This window comes from Rhopalosiphum padi, chromosome 2, assembly GCF_020882245.1.
Source record: "Rhopalosiphum padi isolate XX-2018 chromosome 2, ASM2088224v1, whole genome shotgun sequence".
Lineage (NCBI taxonomy): Eukaryota > Metazoa > Arthropoda > Insecta > Hemiptera > Aphididae > Rhopalosiphum > Rhopalosiphum padi.
In genome coordinates, this window is record NC_083598.1 from 50,767,523 (window position 1) to 50,787,231 (window position 19,709).

At 27.8% G+C, this 19,709-nt stretch overlaps 1 protein-coding gene across 1 annotated transcript; it reads left to right on the plus strand.

Moving 5' to 3' along the window:
• Positions 1 to 2,811: 2,811 nt before the first annotated feature.
• On the plus strand, positions 2,812 to 6,871 carry LOC132921916 (tetratricopeptide repeat protein 5-like). Its single transcript, XM_060985159.1, has 10 exons — positions 2,812 to 3,050; positions 3,125 to 3,280; positions 3,367 to 3,496; positions 3,557 to 3,774; positions 4,114 to 4,353; positions 4,421 to 4,474; positions 4,545 to 4,730; positions 4,916 to 5,085; positions 5,163 to 5,307; positions 5,394 to 6,871. The coding sequence occupies exons 2-10, from the start codon at positions 3,137 to 3,139 to the stop codon at positions 5,505 to 5,507; spliced, it is 1,401 nt and encodes a 466-aa protein (XP_060841142.1). The 5' UTR covers positions 2,812 to 3,050; positions 3,125 to 3,136; the 3' UTR covers positions 5,508 to 6,871.
• Positions 6,872 to 19,709: the final 12,838 nt, after the last annotated feature.

The following is a 19,709-nucleotide window of genomic DNA, read 5'->3' on the forward strand; positions in this document are numbered from 1 at the left end:
CCAAAAATAACTGTAGTATCTACAGTATTATATCTTGTAAATATAATTAATGAAGATAAGGTTTGGTTAAAATTTCCGGAGATTTAAGTCACTGTTGCTTATTAGTTATTACAAGTCATAATACTATGCCAATAATTATACAATTTAATTACCTTATGTTATATATTAATATGATTGAAGGATTATAAAATGATACAATTAATTAATATCCAATATCCATTAAATCAAAAATTAAAATTAACTGATTACTGAAATAATTTGTTTTGACCTGTTGGACATATTAGCTAAACTAAAAAATGTGTTAATTTCAATCCGGGTAAAAAAATTACACAAAAAAAAAACAAAATAGGAACATGTTTAGGAACTTAAAATTCACAAATATTTTTTTAAAATCTGTTATCAAAAATATAAAAATTACCATCACTGATGTTAGATAACTGATTCTCAGCCTTACTTTATGTAGGTATTAATTGATTCCCGCCAAGCATATAGTTGATTCCCAAACTTCAAACTATAGCATATAGGTAGCATTACTCAGGAGATGCCAAGGGTAGGTTATTTTAATGCTAAAATAAAGACTATATAAAAGTAGGTTAAACATTTTTTATTTTTTTTATTAATAATTATATAATAACTAATAATTCATCATCATCATAATTGGTTATTTTTATGTACCTATGCACTAGAATACTAGATTACTATAGGGTTCTCTATTTAAGGAAAGGTAAATTTGAATCATTTAACTTTCAAAAATTGATATTTTCTATTGTGGTTTTGGTTAAATTTGTGCATTATTTTGCTTATAAATACTTTTTTTTCTCATTTTAGTTTTATATTATATAAATTAGGGCATTGGTTCATAACCGGTGGGGGGGGATTTAGAGTATTCTTGGGGGAAATATTAATATTTTTGTTTTTATATTCAATAATTTTTTCTTATATTTAATATTATTACTTCGTAAATTGATTTATAATAATTTTTTAAAATTATGATTTTATAATAGACTATTATAAAACCAATGCCTATAGTGACAACTTGTGTTACAAATAATTGTTACAATCGCGTGTTTAGCCCATGACAATCGCAATCATAATAATAATAATCCTGACATTTACTGCTAAAGGTAATAATAATGTTAATCTAATTTTATAAATACTTTAAGAAAAAGTTGAAAACCATAAAATTGAAATTTATTGATATTAGTAATGCTCATTTTAATATTACAACTGTTGTCCTTGTTAACCTCATGCCTGTTTTATAAGTTATAAGTTATCGACGATTTTATGTGTATAAACTATTTTTAATTATTATTATTATTATAAATAGGTACTTTACGTGTACATTTGAATTAGATATAAATTATTTTAATTTTTAAGAACCAGATTTACTGTTTAATTCTTAATACGCATCAGATTTTTGGTTCATTATTACCATCGTCAAATAATTTCAGTGTTATAATTTAACAAATAACAATGTCCATAAAAACCTCCAATTAAAATCACTAAATTAGTTGGATGGCAAAGAGCCACTTCTCCATTATCTTCCAATACTTTTCACTTCGTTGAGAGTTCAAAATCCAATATAAGTAATTAATCTTCCGAATCTTTGTTCTTCTCAAACTAACCCTAACCTAATAGGTAGCACTGGTGGCAAAAAAATTCTGCCTGAGTCCCGGCCCAAGAATAAATATTTTTTCTCAGATACAAATTATAAATATGTATGTTTCAGAATTCCCAAGCGGCGCATACGAAGTTTTATTATTACATTTTAAACGAATCAAAACTTTAAAAAAATTAACACTTATAAACACTTTTTAATCATTTTTTTTTTGTTTTTATTCGCTGTTCAAGAATGTCTTAAATTAGAATCGGAATTGCTGGACGTTTACAGAACGGAGTTGAAGTGAATTTTTTCGTGATAGCTTTTATTACTTTTAGGTATTCCCTGTTTCAATCAATAAAAATAGATTTTAACAAACGTGTATAAAAAATAATTTATTCATATCATGGGTTGATTTTTGCCTTTTGGTACCTTTAGGCTATTTGGATTACGATTTCGGTTTCGATTTCGTAATAAATTATATTTTAGTATTCTAGATCTGATTTTGGTTTCATAAAAATAATATTTTGTTATCCTAGTTCTGATTTTGATTATAAAAAATTAAATTTAAGTCAACGTTTGCCAGTTCGTACGATGTATATTAATATAAAATGCACTTAAAATTAAAATAAATAATCTAAAATGCTAAATAAAAGTTTCACCTTTGAACTTTTAAAGCATCTGTTACACGAAAAGAATTATTTTATAACTAAAAAAAATTATTAAATATTAATCATTATTCTGTATTCATTTACTTAGTTCTTTATAGTAAGTACCTATATAATAAGGTTTTATATTACTCTAGAGGTCAATAGAAGGTAAATGGTAATAAATAAACTAATTTTTCGGATCCAATTCCTGAACGGTCGAGCATGCATTTTCGTATAATAGGTAACCGGTACCAATTTCCATTCCTAATACACATTTTAAAATTAAAAATAAATATTCGTTTGTCCAAACGGGTGTTAAATCAGCCCACACCGGGGTAATGAACCATATCAATGATAATATGGTGCAAACACTGCAAACATACTAATAGATTTTTTTCACGTCGGTTTAGCGAACGAATTTTTAACAACTATCGAACCCTTTAATGATGATAATAAATTATGACAGAAAAAACAGTTACAGAACCCCTTAAGTGATCCCTATAGGCAACTAAATGTGTATAGTATTAAGGTTATCATGAATTCAGAAAGTGATAAGTGCCAAACATTTGTGATCGTCGAGAGTCGGGAGATATCTTAACAGTAGTCAGTATTGCAGTCTACTGTTTAGTCAGTCTACATTTTACAGTTACTCTGTACACATTATTGTTATGAATGATGAACGTATAGTTGGCCAAAGCCAGTTAACTGTTCAAGCTCGGTGAAATAATTCAAACTATTATGGACTACTCTTATATAAGGGTACAATAAACTTTGAAAAAAAAAAAACCGGATGTATTTTGGTAGGTAATCTTACTTGCTATTTGTGTTTAATGTTTTTTTATCGAATTTTGTCATACCTAATCAAATTGTATAGGTTTTGCTTAAAATGAGTGGTATTCGACAAACAGATGACGATAAGTCTGGAACTAATTATGATCAGAACTTAGAAAAACTGAATGGCTTAAATTTGCAAGAAGAAAATGAGGTTTCTGAACAGGACAAATGTACGCCCACACTTGATTATCTTCAGGTACCTACCATAAATGGAGATATCCTTTGGCTTGATATCAATTATTATTATTATTTTATTTTTTTGTCATACTTTATTGTTTTTAGTGTATTGTTGAGGAACTGTATACATTTAATAAAAATTCATTAGAAAATAATACTGAAAAAGTATCTTACAACAAAGAAATTCTCAATGAAAAAGTTAAACAAGTATTAACATTGATGAAAAAAAATGAAGGTAATAACATAAGTACTTTTAGTAATGCAAATTATAAATTTGCCTTTCTTAAATTTACAGAAGCTGCAGTTGCTGAAAACAAAGCACAATATTTTTTTTTACTGGGCAAAACTTGGAGTGTTACACAGCCAGTAAATGAAGAATGTGTTAATATATTATCCAAAGCAGTCAAACTCAATCCAACACACTTAGATGCCTGGAATGCTCTTGGTGAATGTTTAGTACATTTGAAAAGGTTTTCTGAAGCCAAATATTGTTTCCTCGCGTCATTGAAACATGTAATTAATATATTATTAGTAGATCAGAGGTTTAAATATGCTTAAAAACATAAAAATATACTTTTAAAAATGGCATTATTATGATTAATGCAAGCCTTAAATAACTATAGTCAAGTTCACAAAAGGTGTAAACCATGCCCAACCAAAACAAACCTGAGTTAATGCATTCCTCTCCTATTTAAAATGCCAACAGCATTTGTGTTTTGCTGCTGTCAGTCTACTTAATACTTATACAAAACAGTTTGCTTCTCTCATGGGCCAGAATAAATATGTATCTACCTGTATATAACAAAAATTACTGTACTAAATTGTACTTTTATATTTATTTTTCTGTTCCAGGGTAAATGTAAAGTCATTTTGAGGAATCTATCGATTATTATGCGAGAGGCTCAGTTGTTAACTAGTGAAAATGTTAAGGAAAACCTTAATGCAGGCATTGAGTATGCTAAAGAAGCTGTTGAATTAGACACTAATGATGGTGAATCCTGGGCAATACTTGGAAATGCATATCTATCCTTATTTTTTAGGAGACAAGAAGATAAGCTCCTTAGACAATCCATCAACTCTTTTGAGAAAGCTGTAAGTCAATACATTAATATTATATAAACTTAAATTGATTATTTAAAATTTTAAAAATTATATTTAGCTCAAAGACCCCGTAGCTGCCAAGAATGCTGATCTCCATTTTAATAGAGGCGTTGTAAGTGAAGCTTATTATATGCCTTGTAAAATGTGATTAATTAATAGTTAGATTACTATTTGTCATTTAGGCTTTGAAATATGGGGAAATTTATACAGATGCTTTATTAAGCTTTGAACAAGCTTCGATATTAGATCCCATGTGGACTACAGCTAAAGAAACATTGGAAGATCTTGTTAAATATTTGACCTCGACACAAACATTATATCAACGTAAGGGTCAGGTAAAAAGTAAGCGACTTCAACAAATGACAGAGGTACTATTATACAATTTGTTTAATATGCATTATTATAGTTATTATTTTACTTAATCACAATAGCTTATAATTCAATATTAATTACTAATTAGTATTGAAACTAATCTAAGTACTGGACTTATAACTCAACTATAATTTAAACTAATAATATATTGTATTTTTATTTTTTTTATTCTTATAATTAGTCTTTAAACCCCAGTTGTTTGGGGTTGTACAACAATAAAATAAAAACAATAAAAGGCCATGTAATATTGGAACACATTCCATTATCTAAACTCCAAACTGGTTTTAATGCTAACAAAGTTGTATGTGGTCGAGTAGTATGTGTTGTATACAATCAGGAGCCTGTTCCTTAGTGAGTACAGTATAGCACTTACAATATAGCAATTTATGTAATTTTGTATTAAGACATGATCAAAATATTTTTATTAGTACATTCTGCCTGGTGGATAAAGATTTATCATGTGTTGTTGTATCAGTATACAACCTAGCTCAAGGTAGAGGACCGATCATAGGAGACTCTGTGGCCATTCCTGAACCTTATTTAACTAATATTGATGCAAAATATTTAAAACAGGTTATAATTTTTTTTTTTTTTTTATCAAATTTAATAAATAAAATTAATATTAAAATATCTTTTATTAATTTTTTTACCATTTTCAGACGTTCCAGTACCCTAGCATAAGAGTAAACCTTCCTTTAACCATGGTTGTGAACAAGAAAAATGTAAGTGCAGAATGTGTGTCTCAGCCACAGTTTTTATCCAAACAATTTTAACAATTGTTTCTATTTTCTTACACCATACATTTTGTATAGCCCTTCAGTTATTTCATCATAATATTTATTACTATAAAATGAAATTTTATAAGCTTAATTTAACATTGTCAACAATAATTGTAAATACTTTAAATTATTAGTGAACTACTTTAATTATATAGAAGACCTTCCATCACTAATTTTGTACTATTAGTTTTATTAATTTCTTTTTTTATATTTTATTTATACTTTTTTACACTAAAAAAAAAAAAAATGTTATTAAAATAAAAAAATATATATACCTATTAACAATGATAAAACATTTTTTTTTTAATTTGTCAACTGATATGCTTACCTGGCAAGTTAGTGATATCAAGATTTTCATTAGAACATTAAATTGTAAACTCATTATATCATCTTTATTTTAAAATATGCTGTGCATAAATGCTTGAGATTTTATTTCAGATGAAATTAGTATTTAATATTTATTATAAAATATAATATTGAAATGCTGATTAAAAAAAAAAACTTTTCATTTAATTAAACATTTCACCTACCTTTTTGATTAAAAAAAAAATAGTAAATAAATAAATGTGATAAATTATTTAGAAATTGGTTATTTAAATTTCAAATTTATAAAACTTTATTTACTAATTCAATAACATATTACCTATCATAACATTATTATTATTCAAATTTGTAAGTGAATTTTATTTTTTTAGATTTGATAAATTTAATAAATTAATAATATTTAACTACCACAAGCAAATAAAATAAAAAATATAGTTACTTATTATTGGTTATTACTTATTACTTATTAGTTATTAATTATTATTCATTAGTTGTAAAAATATGATAATCAATAATCACCACAATTTTTTTTATTTAATGTAACACATTTATATCTTTGATACAAATGTAACTAAGTATGCATAAATATATAAGGTGACCAACTAGAACCTGTCGTTTTTAAAATGAACAGTATTCAGTCATTTTTTACTGTAAATTGAAATTTAATATTCAAAATTGTTTGCAATTACATGGTATTTGAGTCATTTGTCCATTGTGAAAGATAACGTCGGGTAGGTAGTGTCCATTCTCTTGAAGTCCTGAACATAATTAAAATGTAAAAAATATTAGATTCCCGTTGGTCACTTTGTATTTAGTATTATGCTTATTATGTTAATAGATTGGTCTCACTGATACTGTATTATTTTTTTTTAATGCATAGGATTTAAATATTTAATAGTATTTACTTAAGTTACACTAAATTTATTTAAATACTACTGTATTTATGTGATAATATTCAAGACTATTATAGATAAGATAAATGTATGTATTTATACCACTACAATTTATAAAATAAAAACTTCTATAGCGTGAAATATTTACACATATTTTTATACCAGTTGGTTTTCAATAAAATGTGGTTTATATTCCTAGAGAATTTAAATTTAATTATAAAAGTATATTTATTGTTCACTCACTAAAATCACTTCTAGATTTAAAATGAGTGACCACTTTTTTCCTTGGTCAATTACCCTTAAAATTGTTAATATAAATACAAGTTAGGAAGAATATGTTAATATTTTACTGTATTTTATATATTTTATTTAAAATGAAAATAAAAATAAAAATAATTTAATACAGTTTATAAACATCGTCAAAATATCAGCATCTAATCATTGACTTCTTGGTTCAACATCTATATCTAAAAAAAATTATAAATTTTTGTAAATATTGTGAAACTTATATTTAATTTTTATTTATTTTTCATACCTGTAAATTTGTTGCACTATACCACTAGAGCTTTTTTAATGTTGTCATCGTATAATCAACGACAATTGTCCAAGAGAATATTTTTATTTAAGTAGGTATAACATATGATTAAAATATTTAATTTAAGTATAATCTTCGATAATATTAACTAAATATGCATTTTTATGCATGAAAAAACGTTTAATATGTTATTCTTAAAAAAATTTACCCAAAATATGCAAAAAATGAACTTGCTAGCTTATTAAACGGATTTATAGCTCACCTATATAGCTATAAATAGAAGGCATCTGGCATAGACAAAAATATGCAAGTCCTATAACTTCTCATCCCTACGTATAACTGGTTACGGTTTATGAAAATTTAAAAATTTTACACTTGAACATTAATATTTTTTTTGTATATTTAATTAAAACAATAGTTTAAATATATTTTCCTGACGCAATCCATGTACCTATATGGCTATACCTAATTAATTTGTCATAATTTCACTAGCGCAAAAGATATACCTAAATATTATAGCCTACAGGTAAGTAGTCTAAAAAATTTGGCACAATTGACGAACACCGGGTTGGAAGTAGATTATTTGAATTATACAAAACTATGATTTGATTTTATGAGCACTATCAGAATGGAATATACAAAATCAAAGTTATGCATATTATATATTTTATAAATGAAACAAATGAAACAATTTGTGCTCTTGTTTCACGTTTGTCATCACAATTTACAGTTAATTTAATAATAAAGAATATAAAATAACGACTGTATATAATTTGCGCATCGTCTTTTATCTGTGCCAAAATATCGAACATCGTTTGAGCATCAGCGGCCTATTATCGTTAGTGCATTGTCCGTTTTACTGCACCAAATTATCGTACATCAAATGCGCATCAATATTCTGAACAATATAAGCACTAAGCACTAAGCATAGTATAAAAAACAAATTTTGGTTGGAAATTCAATGACTGTCATAAATCATATGTAATAAATATACACAAGAAATTAAAAATAAATTGGATTAGGTAATTCAATTGAACTGTAGTCATAATAAATTATAAATGCACACATTGAAATTAACACCCCTACTCCTTACTCTATATACGCCACTAGACAAAATTAAAAATTAATAATTATCAATAATATTTGAAATTATCGTCAAAAATTAAAAAAAAATATACAAACATGTTTATTAGAAAATTGTTTGATAACCCTGATTACCAAAAATGGGCGGTGGTCGTTTGGGCGAAGGTAATAATTTTGAGCAAAAAAATAGAAGTCCGTTTGGGCGAATGAAATTATTTTTATCTATGCGAGGTAAAAACCTGGTGACAGAATCTCTGATACGGATGATATTATTGCAAATCATTATTAATCACTACTATCGAAAATTTAAATAACTAATTGTTGAATGTACATTGTACATTATGAACATTTTCATACAAAGCCAATAGATTACTTTAAAATGTACTAATTACATTATAATTAATTCTATTTATAATTTTTTGACTGTAGATTACTATCTACCTATATAATAATATTATTAATATCTAAACCAATAAAATATTTGTTTTTAATAGGACTTATTATTAGTTATTTATATTTTATATGATTTTGTTTAATTAATTGTTGAGTGTATATTATAAGCATTTTCATACTGCCCAAACGGTATTTTTAGTTGAATTATCTTCGCCCAAACGGTATGCAGAGTGTACCAGGACTATTTAACAAATATAGTAACATTTATAATGGGTTTGTTAAATTGTCTTGTTATAATTTATATATCTATTCGCCTAAACGGTATATATTTATTCGCCCAAACAGATCATATTTTGGGTCGATTCGCCCAAACGGTCTACGCCTCCAAAAAGTTAGCCCGCTTTGAAATCAGAATCGTTTTTTATTGAAATCAAATTTAACAAATCTATTGTAATACGACAATACCTATCAGTGACAAAGTTTTTAGCAGAACGGTTACCTACTTTCCCACTTTTTTTAAAATAAATTGTTGAAAACTAGATTACGAACTTTGTAGTACAAACTGATTGAGACGATTGAGTTCACGCTTCACATTGAGGAATAACTTTTTGTGAAAAAAAGCAGTAGGTAATACTGTAATAGGTTTTAAAAAAAATTAAAATTTTTAGTGAACACAATTTATAAATTCAAACTTTCACCACTTTCAGATATTCTGGTTGATCGTTGTTGAATATATTGGTTAAATTGGTAGTTTTCAGTTTCAATAAAATTTGTTAAAAATGTATTGCCCTGCAATTAAAAAACAAAACAGCGATCAATAGGTGGACAGATAGTAAGCAATATATTATATGATTAAAAATTAAAATGGATAATAAAATAATGAAATGTCCAATTACTCTAAATATATCTGTTTGTGGTATTATGAATTTATGAAATACGTTTTTTCTTAGTTCTATTATTGCTGCGCCTCTCATACGATCGCTAAAGCTAGTGGTTACAGATTACGGACTAAACGTGGCCATACAAGATTTAACTACATGTCTATATACATATATACACGCTTTCTAACAAACAGTTATATTATTATTATCGGTCAATGTCGTCAAAGTTTCATTGCTGTGACTGAGTGTGGCCTGTAACCAATGATTCATCGTTTCCGTTCGATATTAATGGTCGTTAAAATGTGATGTTTCAACAATAATTATTCGTCTAACTTTCTATAAGTAACTATATAGTAACTAGTAAGTACCTATATAATTCGTAATAATTTTTCAAATCTTCGGACTTCAAATTGGGTCCGGCGATTTAATAAATTAATTTTCTATTAACATTAAACTCGTAAGCATTTCCATTTGTCATCATATCTCGGGATGTGTTCAATAATATCATAAATTAATCGCAGGTTTATGGTTTATATGTAAGCCGTAAGCATCTACCTACCACCTCATATATGTCTATAAAATAACCCAGTTATTTAATGGCTAAATATTTATGAACAACGACGACAAAAATCGACAACTACCTATAGCAGCTATAGCTTATTAATTAATAGATAAGTGTACGTGTGGTACTTTTAACAATTTTTCAATACACTAATTAATATTAATACATGACAAAATAAACATTCGCGTTTTCCTGATATGCATACAAAATAAAAACATACAATTTTCAAAATCGATATCCTATAAGTGACTTAAGCTATAATTTAATATCTGCGTATTAAATATAAAATATGTATACAATACCTATGTATTTTTATAAATAGTATTTTGAGTGTAATGATATAATGTGGAACACCAAATCGAAAATGTACTCTTGTTGTCAGTCTCAACCCTATAAAATTGAGAAAGAAAATTTTTAAAAGGACCAAAACCTATATTTAATGCCTTCATGGCCCGTGGGGACGCAATCGGGCGTATATCTGCAATTATTTTTTTTCAGCGTATTTTTGGTTTTCAATCATTCTGAACTACATATTATAATCCACGTCAAATATCTTATAGACGCATATAATACACCACAATCTCTAAATAGTTGGCTCCATTAAAAAAAAATTATACTTGATGTCACTTTGTATGGTCAAACACTCAAACACTAAAAATGCGAAACACGGGCACTGAATATTGTATACATCACACTACACTACACAATATTATAGTATAAAATGTGAGTTATATAAAAATATCTGAGAGCCACGTAAAAAAAAAACCAATTATAATAAGAAGGTTATAAAGTTCAATTAGATTAAAACATTATTTCTTATTTAGTATTAACTAAGTACCTAAATCTCACTTAGTTACATTCAAAAAATAGGCGGGACTATTTTAGTTATAATAGTTATAACCTATATAATACTAGTTTTTAAATTTTTTTTAAAAATATGGCGTATTTGATATACTCATATAAATGTTAAGTAACTATTTTATTTATTAAAATATTTATTTAATATTATTATTTATTTATATTTTATCGAATATCGTAGTATCGTGACTTGTTTTATGTTATAATATAATAACAGTTATATACATATTTATTTGACATTTTTATACTATTTATCATAATTAGGGGACTGGTTTTAAATTCCCTATAAAAACTTTCAAAAAATGCTCTAAAAAAAAAAAAACAATTAATACGATCGCAATGAATATCCCAGCTCGGGCAGCCAGTTGATAAATTAGTTGTTATTTGTTTGAGTCGGATACTCGAATTACATATGATTATTGCTGAATATAAAGACATTATCACATTCTCATTTAGAACCTGACATTAGATACGGCTGAAAAATATCTAAAACCAATTAACAAAAATGTTAAGAAAACAGTATTTCTTGATATTATATTTTTTAATTTCTTAACTTATACTATAAAAGCTCTAACAATTTTTTAATATATAGGTATGTATTAAAAACTATACTAAAATTACTTAAAAATATGCTAAAAAAAAATTCAAAATAATTTTCACCTTAAAGGGGATTGGAACTGGGAAGCAGTGATTTTCTATCTTTGTCTATAATACACACGCAACATATACGATAAGGTAGACGTGTTCTATTACCAACGTACCGATTAGTATACGTTACATTAAATGAATTATATATACCTATTTGGATTCCGAGTCTTGGAATGCATTTCCCTAGACTACAAAAAAAAATGCACTTTGCACTAAAATCCTGGCTCTAGTCGGGCTAACCGCGACTCGTGTCTTTATATTGTATAATATGTAGATTTTAGATATATATATATAAATATATTATTATATACAGTGGTGGCTCGTGGGCTTTGAAAGTGGGGTAGTTATTAGTTATTATTACGTATAGTTTTTCTCAGTCATCCGCATAGATGTTGGGCGATTATTCGTATCGCTCCGGTGGCCGAATAATTAATTACCGACCACCTCCTCCTTTTTTCAATATCATGATCTCAGTCTTGGCAATGTTGTATATATATCATTTTAGTCGTTGGGGGATGACATATCTATGCAAAAAATTCGGATGTCACGCGTAAAATTTCGGCACGAACAATATAGGAGATAGATACTTTCCTGCAGTAATAACATTAAATATTTTCCACTCCCACCGGAAAAAAAACACAAGAAAAGGTTACAAAAACTAAGCTCATCGAATCGTGACGTTATTTTTCGGAAACCCATAATTTAAATTAGTTTTAAGAGGGCTCCGCGATACACGTACTATGTTCCTATATATAATTTAATAGAAGTACCTACATACGCGTATACGTACCTTTCGTGGTTATTAATTCGTTGTCACGTCGATTTTCACACGAGTAAGCTCCACTATTACGCACAATTATGTATAAATATAGTATACATACATGCATTTACGCGGTCAATCGCAATGTACCTATGTAATATTATGATATTATGTGTTTCTATTATTATTCAATACTACCTATACAAGCAATACCTATGTATATTATTAAAGTATATACACACACCAAAATATACACGTTATCCGATCATCGAACGATAATGACATAAATTTCATATTTTTTGGGGGGACAATATTTTTTTGTCCACCGCCGAATATTGTCATAAACTCATAACCTATCATTACTGTGCCCACACACTCTTTTGGGTACGTACATTGAACACGACATTAAACAGCACACGACGACAAAAGGCAGTTTATTGTTATACAGTAAATAATATAAATATATATTTATAGATATATCGGAACTCAGCCCTCGGGTACCGGAATGTATATACAATATACACACACACACACACACACACACACACACGATATTATATAAAATATATACTGCGCGTTTAACGTGGTAGCAGGTACCTATATACACAACCACATAACATGCATCCGGTTCACATGGTCCAATATATATACAGCGACCTCTGCATGGAGGTATATGGTATTAGTATATATATATTATATAATATTATAATAGTTCCTCCTGTCTTCCGCGCGACACACCGCCCAATACAAATAAATACCTACGTCATAATTAACCCCCATAATACAATAATAACTGACACAGCGGTGGCAGGTACCTATATAATATCTAATATATAGGACTCTTTTTGTATTTCCCGTCTGGCGGTTGTGGAGTTTCTACACAGCACGTTTGAGATATCGCGGCTTTTTGTTTACGGCCGAGTCGGCGAAAACCACCAAAAGTCATATCGTGTAATATATTTTTGATTCTGAGCGGAGTAATGAATGTATTTATAGTTTAGTTTACGCGAACGCGATAGTAGACCATAGTAGGTATATACGTAGGCTCTGATAATTGAGGGGCTTGATGAGATGCTATAAGACCCACCAAATACTTACAAGGGAGTTGTGAAAAAGAATTGATCGAAATTTTGGCAGAAAATTAAAACGGCAGAAGAAATATCTGGTAAATTGGAAACCAGACCGAAAAACCATGTATATATAATATTATGTTCTACTACGAATACATTATTTTAATATGAAATTAAAAAAAAAAAGAATACAAATGAAAATAAATAGGAATATTATTAAAATGGTTTTTTTTAAACAATAACTTTTATTATTATTGTACATTCTATATACGTACATATTAATTCATAAACACTATTTACTATTTATTATACATTTTTGAACCTGGTTCAAACTATTCTTTAAACTTTTTTGATATTTTTAAAAATAATCATTGAAACTTTAGTCGAAATCGGCCGAGTCTAATTTTTGAGTCTATAAGCTACAAACTATAGGACATTGCTATTGCCTATTTATTATACACTTGAATAATAAACACAATAAATAATATTATATTTTATTCATAGAAAAATCCCATACATAGCAATACATAACGCGGTTCGGGTAGTCTAATTATTATAACCAATAGTAATAGTAACCCCATCATACATAAACATATACAAACAAAAAAATGATTCGATTTTCCTTATCCAAAATGAAATTCATATGTGCGAGCTTCCCTATACAGCAACTTATATTGGGGTTGAAAAAGTAAGTTAAAAACACAACGTCCGCGTCTCAAAGAAATCATTGATATATAATATTTATAAATAATAGGTATAATTTGTATTTTAACCGAGGTTCTGAGATTGGCGCGTTCATACATACAAACACTTCAGCTTTAAAAGTCACTTACGAACATATAAACTTGTACATAGGATTATGGAGTAAATGTTCAAATGTAGAGTAATAAAGAAAACAATGTTAATGGCTACAGCCCCATCTCCAATAGTTTGGTCTAAGTTGCGTTTGTGTGAGTATATTATAAATTATAACATACCTACAACGACAACATTTCTTCTTTATACATACAAATGTATGCCTGATCGAAATGTAATAAATATACTAATAGAACAATATATTCTTACATTATATGTTATTATATGTACGTGTGCGTAAGGAACGAAAGTATCTACACTTCAAGTGTAGCAATTGCCACACAAGATTATAAAATGTGGGTGGTTCGAAGTGGACCGGATGCGAGAATTATATAGCTGAAGTGATGATGGGCCATACAATGAAAGATAAATTTAACGATCACAAGAAAGTATAATGTTTATAATATAATATCTCCTATATTCCTGTGATCTCCGCAGGGGGTGGTTGTAGGATGGTGGTAGACCCTTAACGATTTTAAGTTTTGCTGCATCAAAAAAGTATTATAGGTTGGGCTTTGCATTGATCTGCAGGTAGCTGGTAAACTGCAGATATATATTTATATATATATGTGTATATATATAAATAGGTGTAGGTACCTAACCGATTCGACGTCGGTTATTTAATTCACAACAAGTATAGCCTGCAGTGGCCCAGTGGCGTCATGTATAGTTATTATATGACTGCAGAGATCATTCTTCTTTTAGGGGAAGCGAGGGGGTGTGATCTCCAAGGTACAAGCACATAAAAACATACTCACATAATATATTATACACCTATACCTATCGCAGGAATGAAAAAAAAAATTCGATTTTTTTTTATCTACCCCTTGTGACATGACGCTTTATATCCGTCACGGTGTATTCAGTATATTATCATTAAAACCGATGATTGTTACAAAATCTTCAATGTGAATAACTGTATACCTGTCGAGAAAAATGTCCAAGTTATTTAAAAATGAAATGTCAAACACATCGATTTATGGGCCATGAGATTATTCTAACAATAGGTACCTAAATATTTTACTCGGAATTCATAAACCTTTATATTATGTGTACACACACATTATGCTATCCAAGTATACAATAAAGTCCTAAATAATATAATGGTCATTGAATGAGCGTACAATAAAAATGTCGATTCTGTACAAAAGCGATCTATAGTAAATAATTTATATAGGTGCCCATATATACGTGATGCGCCATCTAAATGTACCTAATCTCCTTTACTTGAATAACATTTTTATATGAAAATAAAAATAGTGTTGTCTATATATACTTGAATGTACAATAGTTTAGAACATGTCTCAAAACGATTGGCAAAAAATATAATTCTTATATTAGATATTATATCATAATTTTGATGATATTTTAAATATATTTAATATTTGTCAATTTTTCAATAAAATTTGGTACAAATATAATAATTCAAGTCGTTATTTTTATAAATGATTCAGACGGAAATAGGTCTCAGTTAGACTTGTGTAATTAAAAATTTTTACCAAATATTTATAGGTAATAGTAATTTTTAGGCATATATATTATAATTTTAAAAATATTTTGGTATTTTTATGTACAGCTTATACATAGACATTTAAAATTTTCAACTATTTTTTAGTTTGTTTTTTATTTATTAGCAAGTTAAAATAGCTTTAAATTCAAATAAATTTCCTCACAAAAATTATTCTTAAAAAGCAATTAAAAAATATCGATAATCCGTAATCTCAATTTGCTATTAATAATTTTTTTTACGTGATTATTATTTTTTATTTATATAACTAAATATAGCTTTTTGAAAAATATGTAATATTGTATCATAATAATAATTATGATATATAATATTATTATTACAAATTTACAATACTGATATTTTTTAAAACGAATATGCGCGTTTGTCTTTTATACATTTTTTTTCAAAGTTTTTTTTATTTAATTTAAGTCTGTGTATAGGGGTTAAAATTATGCACATGTGGGAAATTATACCTATATCTACTTTTGTATGAGCTACTATTCCCTCACGCGCCACCCTGGCGCAGTGGCGCGTAATCCTCGTCGGTTAACGGAGGACACGTTTTGCAGTTTTGCCGGACCGGAAGTGACGAGGCTCCAAATAATAATACGAACACAATAAACTCGTTTCACTAGAATTTCATCACATTAAAAATTAAACACCATTATTCGCGAAAACACTTTTTGATCGACAATGGACGCAGACAAAATGGCTGCGATCAGTACGACTCCAGAACTCACAAGATATAACAATACTATTATTTTAGGTACTATTATAGATTGTTAACTTGTAGTGGCGTGTGGAGTATCGTGGAACTTGTTGACTTCTCTACCAGGTTTATCGGATATCGGACGCCGGACGGTGATGAAAGTCCTCTTTAAATAAAGAAATTAATAAATTATAAATTATAATATACAGTAGGTAAATTAATTATTTTAATAATACCTATACCTTAGTATATTGTGATGGTATAAAAGTCATGCAGCCCTCCAACTTGGATTTAAATGCACCGGGGCCCAGCCCCAGGCTTAAATACGTAGTCACTGTTAATTCATGATAGTATATAGACAAAGTCAATATGGGTGTCTTTAGTGGGAATTATATGTGTTTTGCTGTTTTATGAAAGGACATTCTGGTCATTCTGGTCATTTTTTATACACATGCACATTTGTTATTAATAACACTCATATTCCCACAAAGATGGTGACAAATAACAGCTTATTCGTGGGCGGATAGGCCATTTTTGGCCTACCGGGAAATTTTAAAAAGTGCCCCCCACGTAAAAAAAAAATCTAAAAAGGAGGTGCCCGCCGGGAAATGCTCGGTTTCCCGGTAGGCCTATCCGCCCATGGTCTTATTTAATTTCTTTAATACAATAATTAATAAGCATATAACTGCAGTTAGCAATTTAAAATTTGAAAAAAATATCATATCCTAGTGCATTAACAGAGGGTTTTACAAAATTCGAATTTTAAAAAAGTACCTATAGGAAGTAGGACCAGCTAAAGTATAGCTTATAAATTTAATAATATTCATAATTTATATGTACATTTTAAAAAGAGTAATAGCAGTTTAATATAAAATACAATCAATAACTTATAAAATTAAAATTGAAAAATTTAATCATATACTTTTTTCTTACATAATAACTTAGGATATTGTACAACATCTTATAAACCTATATTGTACTTTGGTATCTTTAAACATATATTTGTAAACGTTTTTTGACGATATAAGTTTGTCTCTTACTATCAGGTCGTGAACGTTAACGATATTTTTTAAGCATATTAGTTAAGTTACAAAATTTTTTCTTAATTAAATTAATAGATAGAATATTCTGAACGTATTAATACAGTTTACGATTATTTTTTTTACGATATCTATATAAATAACCAATAATCAAATTCTGGATCTACCCTTACCTCTTGAACCTTTCCTACAGAATGAAAGATCACTCGTATTCAAACTAATATTTGATTTTACAAAAAAAAACCATGTACAACAACTACGGCGTAATTATCGTGAATAGTGTTCGGAACGGTTTTGAATCACAAAGTAAAATTTATAATAAATAATTATTTACTTACATTGCGCGATTTCGTTTCTGCAGTATTCTTACACGGCATCAGAAACTTGGTATTTATATTTTATAAGCGGTGGATATACATCTTTATATTTCATAGCCTCACAGGTATATAAAACTGACTGCAGTGGCTATTATTATGAAATAAAAAATAATATTATACATAAAATTATAAGTACCTATACATGCTATTGTAGCAGTAGCCAGTAATTATAAAGTACAATACTGGACGGTGCACTGGAATGAATACTGATTCAAGTAAAAATCACCACTTTTCACAAGAAACGAAAAAAAAGTTAAATAAAATATCAGCTCATTTTTTTTATAATATAATATACTGATTTTATCATTTTTCACGTATCATAATGATTTAAGATAAGAAAATTATATAATAATACGTAATCAATTGTTTCAATGGGTATAGCGTAAACCGTGCTGAACCGTTTTTTTTTCATTTTATATAAGTACAGGACTTTAATATAAAATATATTAAAATATATTATTAGCTCCTTCTCTATCATTCGCGTGCCGATAAATATATTTCAATAAATACCAATATACAGCATAAGCGACATAAGCAATCGTTTGATGATGTTTACCGATGACGTGTGCATGTGGTATTGTGGTAATATAATAATAATAATTGTTATTTGAATATACAGCTAAACACGTCAGCTCGGCGTGGTGTGTACGCGGCGCTTTTGATGTAAATTGTACGACCACCGGTATAGCTATAGGCACCTATACAGAAAACGATCAATCGGACATTTGAAACATTTCCGTGAATAATAATAATAATAATAATTATTATTATTGTTATTATACATATTTCCGATATTTGCTTATTATAAACAACAAAATGTATTTTTTTATCAGCGTTACCAAAGTATTTTAATTGCAGTTGTAGGTACCAGGGACGTACGCAGAAAAAAGTTTTGGCGGGTGTTTTTGAAAATCGGTTATTGAAAAGTAGAACTTTTTTTAAATACAAACATTGATACAACAAAATTAACATTAAAATTGAATAAGTAAATAACCACACAAAAAACCCAAGTATTTCGGGGGTTTGAACATTTAAAACACCCCCCTGTGTACGTGTCTGGTATAGGTACCTATATTAATTCTAAATACTTAATACTTTTATTGATATTTTTGAGTGTATGACGGATACTAATATAGTTTCATTATCAGTTTAATATACATTTTATTTTAAATACTTATTATTGGAAGTTGGATCCTAGTCATAGGTACCTGAGTAAAGTGGTGGGGTGAGTTTTTTTATTTCATAAGATCAATTAAATATAGACTAGCATTCCTAGCAGTTGATCACTACCACCAAAATATTTTTATAACACAAAATCGTATGTAATAATTATAGGGCTGGAATTTGTATGTAAATATACATATTTTTACTAAAACATGATAAATTAAGTATTGCAAATGATAAATTTATTTCACGTGATTTGCAATAAAATAAAACATATTTTATTTTACACGTTTTTATATATTTCGTCATAAATACATATTTTAACATTATTTGTAAAATGTCTACTTTTTTTTTTAATATTTCGTAAATTTTGACAATTTCGGTGGTTAGTAATATTATACTATTATACATTTATACTTCGATAATAGTACTCGTAAAACTGTAAGTGTAAAATGCATATGGGAAAAAAGTATATGAAAGTTTAAGTTAAATATTAATAACTTTCTAAAAAAAGTGTGCTTAAATTCAAAAAATCAG